Source organism: Brachionichthys hirsutus, chromosome 18 (assembly GCF_040956055.1).
Source record: "Brachionichthys hirsutus isolate HB-005 chromosome 18, CSIRO-AGI_Bhir_v1, whole genome shotgun sequence".
Lineage (NCBI taxonomy): Eukaryota > Metazoa > Chordata > Actinopteri > Lophiiformes > Brachionichthyidae > Brachionichthys > Brachionichthys hirsutus.
In genome coordinates this window covers 2718931-2732824 of record NC_090914.1, presented here as the reverse complement: position 1 = coordinate 2732824, position 13894 = coordinate 2718931, and the positions used below count along the sequence as shown (strand labels likewise).

Below are 13894 nucleotides of genomic sequence, written 5' to 3'. Positions count from 1 at the left end.
CGTCTTAAGTGTTTACGAATCTTAAGAGGTTGTAAGTTTAATACCATCAATTTTGTAATAGCAAATTAAATGTATTTAGTGTGGCCATTGAAGAGAACGGATGGACGTGTTTCACCATTTCCTTGTTTCCTAAAAAAGATGCAATAATGCAAAAGACTTTTACATTTTAAACTGAACATTTAATAAATTCCAAAACAGACAGAATAAGTCCACTGGATGATCACTGACAAATCTGCAGGAGAATCAGGAGTGTGCACATTTCCGAGCAGCGCCTGAACGCCTCAGCAGTAGTTGGCTGGAGGGGATGGAGCTGCGACGCTGGTGTCGTTTTCTCTCTCTCCGCCACACATTCACGTTATCTGTCAGCCAGCCGCAACGACGTGAGCCTCCTCCGGACAGCCTGCTCGGGGGGGGGAACTCCCGAAATGGACTACCGCAAACCCGCAAAACCGAGAGCGCAGCTTTTATATCGCTGAGATAACGGAAGACCATCAGCTGTCCGCATTTATTACTTCGGGGGGCGGGAAAGCGCGCGGGGATGCTTCACGCGGGAGAAACGCACGCGCGCGTAATGATAAGTGTTTAGACAAGCAGCGAATGAAGTGGCGTTCAAACCACCGGTCTGCGGCGCTGTCACCGGAAGGCTCGGTGGCATTTATTCAATAATCCCCTTTTTTTAATCAACCCCTGGATTTCAGTCTTTATCACAACGCAAGTGTGGAGCCGACGACGAGATCAAAACAATTCGAGGCAGGTAAGCTTTAAGCTAGCATCGTTCGGGCTAAATGTCAAGATATGTTGAAGCTGCTGCTTCGTGTGGCGTTCAGGGTCAGTGGTTAGCGGCGTACAGAGGAGATGCGAAGGTCAAGTGACCAAAATACACAATGTTTTACAAGACATATTAATGCATTTAAAGGCGTATTGTAAAGTAGAGTTACAGTGTGTATTACCACCAAAACGTAGTAAAAGTTAATGTACGGGGATATATAAGAGTAATATATATTTGATGCATTGTGTTCATCACTTTAATGTTAAACCTGGTAATGTGCTAGCTTGTGAATGTCACCATAGATATATGTTACATTTTCAAAATAATTTCATAATTAATTTATTTTTTATTATTATTATTATTTCCAAAGTAAATAAAGGTAAGGGAACATCAAACATTACATTTATCTGTGACGTATAAGCAGAAAATGAAAGTTCGTGCTTTTCTGCATCACACAGTAATTAATAATATATTAAAGCATTTACACGCAAAGGAATTATATTACATTTGGGTGATATTCCAATGAGAGGCAGGAAAAGCATCTTAAAAATATTGCATTGATTTTTTTTTTTTGTAGTAAATGATCAATTAATGCATAAAGAGAAATGTCTATACATATAAGACACTGATTCATTAGCCTAAAAAACATTTTGCCCAAAGTCATTTTGTGGATTTATTAAAACACCATTAGTGAAGCCAAAGGCGGATCGTGCACTTTGACATTGGCCAAACGTAGTATAATATTGGATTAAACGTTCGGTAGGATATGATTAGTGCAGGATTAACGACAGTCAGGGCAGTTAATGGCTCACTAGCGTATGACGGAGACGTGATCTTGCACATAATGCAGGCTGACATAATCAGCCACCCTCCTGGCATCCATCCAGCCTGACTTCATTATTCGGCGGGGACCGCTCTTGGCTGTGGTGACTGCTGCCGTCTGAAAGGAAGGGGCTCAGATTATTTATTCTGAGCTTCTGCTGTAATTCCCTCCTTCATGTCATTTCTGTGCTCTCTAAGGCTTGCCGTCACAGACATCGGATATGCTCAGAGCGGACCGTTAACACCCTGTTGGCCCCAGAGAGGATTAAAGGAAATTAAAAACACAGAAGGTCTATGTAGCGTCGGCAGAAACAATGTAATACATCTCTCCTCTTCTTCATTCGCATCGGTGAAAGGTTCACGGCGGGTTTGTGAGAGCTCCTGGACGCACTTCTCTCCCCTGCAAACAATATCCGGAGTAACTTCCGCCGTCGCTATTTGTTCCCCTCGGAGGGAAAAGTGCGTTACGTGTAATATTGTGAGGCACGCAACAAGAAGGGGCATCCGGTTCAGATGAAAGAAACAGACCAGAGGAGTGTCTCTGCAGCGCGCTGGACGGCTTCCTGGTATTCAGCGCTGCCAGATCCTCTCTCTTTGGCACCTGCCAAGCCCCTCGACTCGCTCGTCTTCATCAAACGCTCCTTGCTGCATTTCCCCTCTTCCAGTTCTGTCATGGTGTTATCAATCATATCTCGCTCTCAGCAGACTCTACTGCCGGTTAATGATGTGAACCTGTAGGTAGCCAGCAGCCCCCCCCCCCCCCCCCCCTAGCCATTCATCTCACTCAGCAGGGTGCAGAGGCTCACATCTGGAGAAGCGTTTCGAAGCACGGCTCTTAGTGGATATGTAGCGCAAGCCACAAAATGAGAAGCAGTTGTGTTGTTGATACACGAGCGTGGATGATTTGTGATTTGCCATAAATGTAGAAAAACCGTTAGGATGGATAATGTAGTCTTTTTAATTGTGAAGGAATGCTAGAATTTCCATCGAAAGAAAATTTGTCTGGAATGTCAGCTGCAATGAAATCCGCTGGTTTCACATCACATTCCCTTTGTCCCTCTTATTCGCCGATCTGTTTTATGGAAACTGCCTCAGCCAATACGTGCGTGTGTGTGTGTGTGTGTGTGTGTGTGTGAGGATGACAGGGTGTAGCCCCAGACTTCTTTTTCCCCCTCAGGCACCGCTTCCCCATCATGAATACGCCTTTGTGCTCCAGAAAGACTCACATCGAAGGTGAACAAGATGGAGAGTAGAATGTAGCGGTTGGATGATAGCGGATTCTTAAGGCCGGTATAATAAAGATAATTCGGAGCCGGGAAAAACTTTACCCGCTAATCAACCAATATATTTGCTCTTTAATACTTAATTTAGATCAGGATACTAATCAGTGTAATCTGTAGGCCTCTATTGGCTGATGTGTTACGGCAATACTTTACTTCGAATCCTTTTCCTAAGCATTGTGTGGAAAATGGATTATTCATGCATAAACATGTATTAAAAAGCCTTTTGTAAAATAACTCGGTTACATGCTAAACTACAGGAAACATGCGATTGGCTGCTTGTGTAACCCTTTAAAAGCGTTACATCCATGACCCTTCAAATGGACAAAAATAGTACGCAGGTGTGTTTCTGCAGGGACTGATCCCAGTGTCCTTGCGTGTCTTTAATGTGCTGCATCCGCCTCTGGGTGGGTGATGCACCCACAGACCCCCCGCCCCCCCTGGCCTGTTACCCTCGCAGCCACAACAAGCAGCACATGGTCTATAACGGCGCGCTGAACAGCGGCGCTGTCACAACTGATGTGTCCCCCCACTCAGCAAGAGGAGTGCAGGGGTCAAACCTGGTGGGGCCCTCAACCCAGTTTAGTCACGCCACCAAAGCCAAGGCGGCCCTTGATCCCCGCCGACAGGCTGCAACCAACAGCCAACACAGGAGAAATCGTGTTCAGACTTTCTGTATTCAAAATGCTGTCGGCATTGTTGATTACACGTAAACATTTTAGATTTAATGGGAAGACTCAATCAGAGAGAGAGAGAGAGAGAGATGTACCTGTTGGGCACAAAGATGGAGTCTGATTCCTGAGAAAGGTATTGAAGCATTAAGCATCATTCTCAGTGATTTATATGTGGATTTGGACCAAGACAGCAGCCCAAAGAGTTGTTGTCACATGACCTTGTGTTATTACACAATTGGCTGAGATGAGACGTGAGGAATTATGGAATAAACAGTATATTATATCATCGGTCATGTTTACATCATAGAGGATATCCTAAAAGCTTATATTTATTTTAATTACACCTCCTTTTGAACATGATTTCCTGACTAATTTGCTCAGTCAGAGTTGCTTTTCACAGTGTTTCTGAGTGATGGCGGTCCACTCTGCTAGCAGGGGCTAATTGCCTGCTATCTGAGCGCCTCAAGTTTGGCTCATGGCACACAGTGTCGTGTTGTTGCTACGCCGAAGGATAACTTGATGGCAGGACACCAATTATCTCTTCTCTAGCTGTTCACTCTTGCTGCGTGCTCCCTATGCCAGCTCTCACACACTCTCCACCCACATGCCAGCAGCCATATTCATGGGATGTATTTTTGTCACATTGAGAATCAGCGGGCTGTATTTTGGCTTCGAGTTCCGAGTTATGACGAGCAACATCTGATTGTGTTTTGTCGGGCAGGGCAATTAACTGGAACTCTATGGAAACCGACATTTAGAGCCTCTCGGTGACTCAGTCTCAGTTAGCACTTACATTTGGGCGCTCCTGGACCGTCCTTTAAAAATACTCACACAAATACTGTTACACAATTTCATCAAAGGTCTATATAATGTGATTTCTAGATATAATGCTGATTCAGTATTAGCATTTTCTTAGTTTGTGCACTGGGTGTGCGCTCGCATCAATTGAGGTAATGGAAAATGTCAAAACAAAGTCTTACCAACACACCACACAATTCCCTGTCCCACAATCTATCTGCTGGAGTTGTGGTGTTGTTAAATCATCACACATTGCATGCTATAGTGTGTGTTCCGAACAGCCTCTCAGGCGGTCTGGGATCTATTTCCATGTGAAAGCCACAGCCGTTTCTGCTATCATTTCCCCCTAAGGCTCGGAAACACAGTGAAAACCTGGCCAAAAGAACAGGGAGTAAACACACACACTTACACGTACACACACACACACACACACACAGTGATACGGCGTATACACTGTCAAACACATGCTGGATCGATTAACATTGTTGAGGCCACGGAGACATGAGAGGGAACACAGAGTTTATTAGAGGCATGTTTCATACTCTCCTGTAATCATTGAACAAATGAAATCTTCCTTGTATTCTGGTACAAATATCAGCTTTTTCTTTGAATGTTTTCATTAACGCTATGGTGAGGGAAAGGAAGTAGAACTTTCCGACACTGTCAAGAAGCCGGAACGGACAGAGGGAAGACCACAATCTGAGAAATGAACAATGAGGGCGTTCATTTCTCAGATTGATATTTTTGTATGTGGAGCTTTATGGTGGAGGTCCATATTTTATCACCTTAAAAACATCAAAGCTTGGCAAACTTTGAGTTAAATAAAAAAAAACCTGATTGGGTCTACAAAATGTCAAAGCATAACAGAATGATTTTAAAGCTTTCAAGCTGAAGCTGACAAACGTAGCTTTGAAAGTTTGCAGGTTTTGTAATTTAATAGATTCATATATTCTACACATTCTGTAGTACTTTTTGGGAGTCAGAACCTGTTGAATATGTCTTCATGAAACTATCGACATGCAACCAAGAGCTGAAAGGGTGTCTTACTTTTCAGGACTTTACATTCTTCGCATTTTTATTTTTATTTTTTTAAATTTCCATGGTTGCAATTTGATATTTTGAGAAACATTTTGGATTTCTTTTTAAATGTGCAAATTGAACTCTTATTGAAACATGCATTTAATAACAGATGCAACTGTTTTGTGACTGAAACGTACATTAGGATGCAGTAAAATCGCTCATCTAAAACGTAAGTAACGTAAATCAGCGCCGAAGCAAACACGGTGAAACAGTAAATAAAGAAGAAGCCTGAGTTAGCTTAAAACGTGTCGGCAGCTGAACATGCACAGAAAACCCCGACACCGTGGGGCAGGGGAAGCTTTTCTTCCACAATGTTTTAGGAAACTGTACGCTGTGAATGTCTGAGTGTGTCTGGATCAGCACTAGAGGGAGGGAGTCGATCACAGCAGCAGAAATCATCCCTGGGGGGGAGATCTGTCTCCCCTCATGACAAGGCTCCTGAGGCTGTTATGTTTCCTTCCATCCATCCCTCAGCACACCCTCCCTGCTACCCATTCTGTCTTCTCATTCTCCATCACTCTCTGCCCCCCCCCCCCCCCCCCCCCACACACAGTTTGTCTCGTGCCCCGGCACTGCAATTAACTTCCCATCATAAACCCGGGGGGGGGGGGGTACTAAAAAAAGACGGCAAGATAGAGAGTCAGGCAGAGGTTAGGAAAGTGTGAGTGGGAAGATGAGAGGAATGAAGCTGCAGAGACTGAACGCAGGTGAAGCAGCGTCACGCGCACAAATGCATTCACGCGTACACACAGTTGTTAAGGAGGGGGGAGGTTGGGGGGGGGGAGAATATCAGACTTGTGCAGCATGTCCTCGCTCTCAATCACATTCCTGCAAGACGCAGGCAGAAGCAGAACGATATCCCCCAAGGAGGTTCTTCCTCCCCTCGTTCCTTGTTTCTGTATCTCAACCCGCTATTTCCCCCGTCCTCTTTCACAGACACGTGTTCACACTGTCTCCTCCTCCTCCTTTTCCTCTTCCTCCTTTTATTTGAAGAACAAGAGGCATTGCCGTACAAGAAGGGAAATCTTCTTAGTCTGTGTTCTCGTTGTTTTTTCCCCTCACCCCTCCGGTTCAGAGAGCCGTCGACTGTGACCGCCGTTGAAAGGATGTCAGCGAGAAGGAGAAGGGGGGGTGGGGGGGGGGGGCTTGAGAGGCAGGTCCCTACGGAGGGCAGAGCGACTGATGGCATGCCTGTTTCTTTGTGCTCGAGCAAATGTGGCAACAACAGCAGCGAGGGGAGGTGATGGAGAGGAAAATAGCTCAGGGTGGAAAAGCTCGTCGGTGAAATGTGAAGGGCCAAATGTGCTAATTCACCATGACACTAGTGCTCAGTAACAGCGACATACTTGGGCATAGTTGGCCCTCGGTGCTGAGAGTACTCGGCAGTGGAATCTAACTCGCACGACTCTGGTTTGCTGCAGGAGAACAGAAGCACACAGAAATAAAACCGTTCATCCAAGGAAAGCAGGGAGCGGACATTTTAATCAGCCACCCAACAGGGGTGAGGCTGAGATGGTTGGGGGGGGGGGGGGGTGACAAGATCTGTTTATGGCGGGGAGGAAGGGGAGGGGGGCAGGAGGTGGTAACAGAGAGGTCTGAAACAGCTGGCTTTGCATTCTCTATGAAGGGGAGGAATCGGCAGCAATCCGGGTGACAACTATTCAGCGGGATCAAACTGATCGTAGTTTATCTCCCAGGACTCAGTCAGGCAGCCCTTCTCGGGGGTGTGTGTGTGGGGGGGGGGGGGGTCTGGACTCAGTTAGTAGCCTAGCCTTACTCTTTATACCTGCATCACATTCACGAAACAAACATTAATATGGCTTTAGAAAATGGAAAATAGCAACAACAAAAAAAACGAGTAAATGAATGTTTCCTTTCCTGACTGACTTTATAATGCCGTTGAAAACAGAATGATGTCAAACCCCACATGCGTCCTCTCCTATGAACTAATCAACTGGGAATTCGTAGTGCGAGTGGGTGTCGTGTCTCCGTCTGCGACCGTTTCACTACCGCACATGTCGGAGTCACCAGCCGTCTCCCCATTATTGTGCTTCAGATTGATCGTGCAGCTCGGAGAGGAGACGGTTTCTCCTCCGCGCGATGTTGACTGCTTTTCCCGTATCGTAGATAAACATCTTGTTAACAGTAGGACAAGACTGTTCATCACATTTATGGACATAGTGCTTGTTGATGGGCTCATTTGCAAACTGGAAAGAAGATAACGTTATTTATGTATTATAGCGTGGCGTCTTGGAATGAAATGTGTTTATTTTTAGAACTACTGCTTATTGGGTTTAACTGCCGTTTATTGTTTGCTAATCACATTTATCTTTTTCTTGTTCATAATAGCAACGGGGGGGGGGGGGGTGATAGATTATTTTATTATATAAAGCACGCTATGCACTCCTTTAATATATAAAAGTGTTATACGAATAAAGATTCATTGATTGGTTTGCGCTCTGTTTTTTCTTTCCAGACCAGAATCAGAGAGAGAGATGACCCTCGTTTTGTCGATGAATCCTTTCCTAGACCCAGAGGGAGACCCGCCGCTCTCCACCTACCAGGCCATATGGGAGCCGGGGCGTTCCACAAAGACCTGCCTGTCGAACCCTGCCCTTCCGTGCAGCTCTGAAGAACAGTTTACACAAGGTACCACGTCGTTCGTCCATTTATTTGAACCAGTCTTCGGTCTTTGTCTTTCATAGCCCTGCTGTCACGTCCAGATGTTCTAGATGTGAGCACTTCCTCAGTGAACAGGTTCGAGTGACGTTAAGCATGAGTACGTTTCATAGCAATAAACCGTTTAATGGTAGCAGGTTGTCTGTAGCTGCGTTTTGTCTTTATTAAGGTACTTTAATGTCTCTGTGGGGAAACTGTGTCAGGGAAATCCATATATGGTGTGACTTAATATGCACACGGGATAACAAGCACATTTTAGACAACAATATTACATAAAACCTCATTTAAATCAGCGTCTAACCACACCACTGCGTCTTTTTGTAGATTACATAGAACCCTGGTTCTAGTATTGTGTAATCCTTTGCTAAAATGCTAGCCTCACCAGATCTCCCATGAAATGAGCTGATATACAGTAGCTGTTAGTTTATGATGGGAACCAGTTGAAGAATGAATGAAGGAGTTTCTTTCACCTATTTGACAGAAAGTCCGTGTCCGTTAGATACAGATGTGTCCCCAAAATAAAGGCTTTCTGTCTTCCTGTTCGTGAAGTTGAGTTTCTCCTACATCCCAGCTGGGATAACATCATAAAGCTATTTGTATGTCAGCAGGAACCTCCTGCAGACCTGCAGTTCCTGATCATGTCTCAGTATCAAGGATTGCATACTTCAAGAGAAAGTTCGTCGATGATGAAGATGAGCCTCCCTTCAGTTTCAGGACGTACTGCCAGACGGTAAGTCAAACGCTTGCATTCAGAGAGCATCGTTTATCGGGACAGAATTCAAGTCACTCTTTAACTAACATAGTAGAACATCACTTCCCTTCCGGAAGGATCTGCTGAGTCGGTGTTGATGAAAGACAGACTCGAGCAGACTACTCTTCGGCCTGTTTGGGTTTGTTTGCATTAATATAGGCGATGCTGTTGCTTCAGGATGTTTGTCCAATGAGTGCAGCTTCCTCGTTACCTTTAGCTAAGTGAGCAGGTTACTTTGCTCTAACGCTTGGGTGTCCGTCAGGTTGCACCGGTTCTGGAGGAGCGTGCTCATGTGCTACGCCTCTCCCTGGAGAAGATGCGCTTCATTGAGGACCCCGAGGCGTTCCTCCGACGCTCCGTCCTCGTAAACAACCTGCTCCGGCGCCTCCGAGCCGAGATCCTGCTCCAGAGCACTGACTGGTGCTTCCCCCCCAACCCGGAGTTCGCTTCTAATCCATGTATCCCTCCGTCCGGCGCTAACCCGGCCCACCAGGGACTCCACGGTACGATACCCACACGGATCTGCTTGGCGCCCCAAGCGGGGCCACCCTTCCGCAAGCGTTTGCGGATGGTGCGTGGGGGACATGGGGATCTTCGTCCTGACTGTACCCAGACATGCTGCTGCATCTATGCGGCGGCGGCGGCGGGACGCTACTTCCACCTCCCTTTCTCCATGTACGATGGAGCCTTCTCGACCTGCCCCGCCACACCACACTCCTCCTCCTTTTTCCAGCTAGCTAGTCAGAGTAAGCTGGGGCTGACCGTCGCCATAGAGGAGCACGATGATGAGGATGAGGATGAGGACAATGAAGAAGATGACGAAGAAGAGGAGGAAGAGGAAGAAGAAGAAGAGGAAAATGCAAGAAGACAAGGCAGACCTGCTCTTTATGTCGTTAAGGACAAGTCGAGACAGAAAGGTAGGACTAGGACCGCGCTGGGTCACGCACACACGGCGTCAGAAGAAGACGGTTGCATGACGGATGGGGTAGGAGAGGAGGGGGAGGCGGAGGTAGAACAGGAGGAGGGAGAGGAGGAGGAGGAAGAAGAAGATGAGCAGGTGGTGAGGCCTTGTCAGTGGGACGCTAAAGCATCAGAAAGGCAGCTGTACAAGGTGGGCTTCTGGCACCACCGGGCTCACAGACAGTAGGAATGGCTCGCAGTTTAGAATGATGACGATATCAATTCCAGATTACTGCTCTTCATCGAGACGAAGATGTGAGCTTTATTGTAATGGTCTTAAATACTACACGGACTTCATTCTCCTCTCCTGTCAGAGTTACGCTGTGATGCAGAAGCTGCTGCCCTTGGGATGCTCGTTCTAAAGAGTAAAGGGCATGAGGTGAGATCTGTCTATTGCACTACGTCTCTAAGACCATGTTGATGCCCATCGGCACAAAGATCAAGGTCTCGACCGGGGCTTTAAATCGGTGCGGCGGTCTCGTTTCAGGACCCTAAACTAACCTATGGAATGAAGGGGGGTGTGTGTGTGCTTCAGTGCGTACGTGCATGTGTGGCTGTAAGATTTGATGTAGCATTTTAAAACTTGATTTGAAGGTAATCTTTTATTAAAACAGAGGTGGCACGTAGTTTTGCGTGGCCGCCGATCTTGATGTCTTGTCTCAGGCAATGGCGAGCGACTGTGTTGCGGCGATGGCACAACGTGTATTATTCAGATCATTTTAAAGAACAATCCTAAACATTGGAAATGTTTAAATCACTATTTCAAGTGCCTTAGTGTGTTTCTAGATGCATCTTATATTGTGTGTTAAATGTTCTTGTTCCTTTTTTTTTTTTTTGGTGTCTTGCATTCCAAACGGCAGTTAGTGAAACGAAAGGATTATTTCAGATGTCTATGAAATGTCAAAGTAAATACCCCCCCCCCCCAATATGTTCTGTCTGTTTTAGTTCAAATGCATGTTTTCTAGCGCCACAAATCTGAGAAGGTCCGAACTTAAACGCTTCGAGTGTTCACTTCCTCATTTCCATCAGTCTTATCCAGTAGAGGTTTGTTTAGTTTTACGTTTATAAAGTTCCTTTTCTCCTGACTCCGTTTTGTTGCTACGTCTCATCCCGTTACAAAGGTATTAAAGAAACGGTACGATTCTATCATTCATCGTCTCTTCTTTGTGACGCACCGAAAGGTGCAAGAATTAGAGGGTGGAATGAATCCCACCTTTGGTGTCCTGTTTTTATTTCTCTGATGTAGGAAATAACCGTTTATGTCTTTAAGATCGGTGACAGCGCTACGATTCGATGGGTACAAGTACTAATGAGTACTACTCAACCTTAAATTATAAGAACCCTACGCTATAATCGGTGTTATTTTTAAAGAAATATATTATTCTTTTTTTTTTTGACAAAGCTGTATTTGTTTCTGGGATGAAGATGTCTGGAATGAAATGCAAAAGAGCAAGTTAGCTCTTATTATTATTATTATTATTATTTCATGTGATGTTCTGTGACAAGTGTAAACATCAGTAAAAGAAATGTTAAAACAAACCAGGCTTCCAGTTTTATTCCTGTACTAACATTACAACCTCAGTGTGTGTGTGTGTGTGTGCGTGTGCGTGTCCCTCCATCCTGTGCGTTGGAGCCGCGCCTCATTGCTCTCGTTAAATGTCTCTCAGGTGTCCCTCTGCTGCTCAGGTCTGCTTGATCTCTTTGACGTGGCACTCGGATCCTGCTGCAGCTGAAATATTCAGTTCAGACACGCAAACCGAGACGGAGCCTCCTCTGCTGATATAATTAAACAATTCTCTTTATTATCGCTTCTGTAAGTTGTTTTGTGTGAAGAGATGCAACATGACATCCCAACGACACTCTGCTTGAATCCAGTATTAGATCTCACTGGGTGCCTTAATTACTGTAGTATTTATAATATTACGTATTTTGTACGCCGTTGCTTGCGATTACTTGAAAGCGCCTCGGGCTCTTGCAGCGCCGGCTACAGGGAACGCTTGTTTCCCGAGGATGCATCGGTGGGGAGGTTAAATCGTGGATCTGAGCATCCTCCGATGCGAGGCGAGAACAGGAGAATCATCTTCTGACGGTCCTGCTGCAGGGGGGGTGCGTCTCCTGCTGCTCAGCCTGCTCCCACCTCCCTCCCTGCTGCTTCTCATTCTATCCACTACACCCATTGATATGAGCCGGCAGCAAATAGTACTGCACAAACAACACGAGTATTTGAAAGCATTAATACGAACGTGGATTCTTCAATAGAGCTGTTCACTAGAAGTTGTGGTGTCTTCATTTAAACCGGTTTAAACTGTCCTATTTCACCATATATGTATACAAATGTGTTTTTCTTAGCCTAATTAACTGAACTGTGCCAGTAACTGGTGGAGAATCACTGTTACGCAGACCACAGGTACTATTACCTGTGGCATCATGATTATTGAGTGTACAAATACTGCGTAAAACACAAATACTCTCTTTTATCACTCCACCTTAACAGTAATGGCGCGCCAGCACTGCAGCTGTTGATGCGGCTGCATCCAGATGAGCGTCTGCATACATGACTCGATGCTCTCGCTCCGCCTTCGCCCCTTCCCATTCCCATGGGCCAGAAACCAGGGACACACACGCACACACACACACACACACACACCGTGGGGTGAGGTGCTGAGGAGAGGGGAGCTGTCATTTGTCAACAAGGAACTTTGGCAGCTCGCCGTTGCCATGGGAACTGTCTGTTGCTGAGGACTGGTTTTGCATCACAAGGTCCTCAAATTGGCTCCAAAGCCTCCGAGGTCCCCCCTCCTCCGCCCGACCCCCCCCTCTGCCTGTCACAGCTTCAAACATATTGTCAGGATTGTCTTTTTCTCTTCTCTCCTCTTTTCTAGTTCTGCCGTCTCCCATCTCAGAGACAGAATTCCTCTGCTTCACTCCTCAGTCTGTTTTTAGCACAGACAGACAGACAGACAGGCAGGCAGACAGACGGGTCAGAGTTGACGCAGCTTACGTAACCACCAGCTCTCCGCCTGCCGCTGATGTTTCTGGGTCTTCATGCATAATTTGTCTGCATTTTAGTGCAGAAAAGACGCCGCTGGGAAGCAGACGATTCGCTGCCTGTGATTCGCTGCCTCCCTCCATCAGCACCGGCAGATCGTTCGCTGTCGCTTGGCTACAATGACCGCAGATTCACCTTCAAGGGAAGATCTGATCTGAGCATCAAATTTCTATTGGGTGATGATTCCATTTTATTGATCAAAGAGGAGAATTAAAAATTAATATTTGAATACCTTTATTTAATTTTTTTGTTTTGTAAAAAGCACATTTATTCTTATTTTGGAAGCTTGTTGCTCACATGATCAAACAGATGATCGCCAGGAAGGCCCTGCTGACATCAGGTTAACGACGTGTGCGAAACCGATGACGCGTTTGTCGTCGTGGTTTCAACACTGTTAAATGAGAAGGTCAGTTGCTGAAAGCAGCTTTTCTCTGATCGTAAGAACACCGAGACTGAGCGTCGCCATAAGCAACAGAGCCTCATAGCAGAGCATTTTATCACATTTCAGCATCTTATTTTGGTTTTCAGGCTATGACTAACCCGGATCAAGCAGCTACTGTATGTTTAGCACATTTCTGCTGCGCAGAACCGGTTCTTGTCAACCTGCCTTTGTTTGATCATTCTTAATTTATTTTATTTTGCATTTTGGACTCATTTAGCAGGTGGCTATGTGTCTGCTGGATGCATGACAAGATCAATATTAGTTAATGATTAGCTGTATCAACCTTCAAATGTCTGTGCTGTATTTGGATTTGCATCGTTTTTCGACAAATGCCGAAGACGTTTAGCTGTTGCTTAACCAGAGTGAGCGTCGATGCGACGCTACCGCTGCGTTTGAAGAGGTTGAAGAGCAGCAGCGTAGGGAGGAAAGTGGACAGCCACACCCTGTCTCCAGACTGCTATCGTTGGCATCAGGACCGTTTCCTCGTGACGCTCTGACACAACAAGGCCTGGCAGAAAGAAGAACGGGGCTAAATGTTGGAGGCGGGGAGAGAATGGCCTGAGAGCATCCACAACATGTCCTTCTTTAAC

General features: G+C 45.8%; 1 protein-coding gene across 1 annotated transcript; it reads left to right on the top strand.

The window, feature by feature from the left end:
* The first annotated feature begins 7918 nt into the window (after positions 1 to 7918).
* On the top strand, positions 7919 to 10000 carry sertad4 (SERTA domain containing 4). The gene is made up of 3 exons (XM_068752041.1): positions 7919 to 8072; positions 8708 to 8832; positions 9116 to 10000. Exons 1-3 carry the CDS (start codon positions 7919 to 7921, stop codon positions 9998 to 10000), a joined length of 1164 nt encoding a protein of 387 aa, XP_068608142.1.
* The last annotated feature ends 3894 nt before the right edge of the window (positions 10001 to 13894 follow it).

Bases quoted from the DNA above. Each gene is read 5' to 3' on its own strand.
- sertad4 (XM_068752041.1), top strand. From the start codon at position 7,919: ATGACCCTCGTTTTGTCGATGAATCCTTTCCTAGACCCAGAGGGAGAC. The intron at 8,073-8,707 runs GTACCACGTCGT...TTTGTATGTCAG, and splicing joins TGAAGAACAGTTTACACAAG to CAGGAACCTCCTGCAGACCT. The intron at 8,833-9,115 runs GTAAGTCAAACG...GGTGTCCGTCAG, and splicing joins TCAGGACGTACTGCCAGACG to GTTGCACCGGTTCTGGAGGA.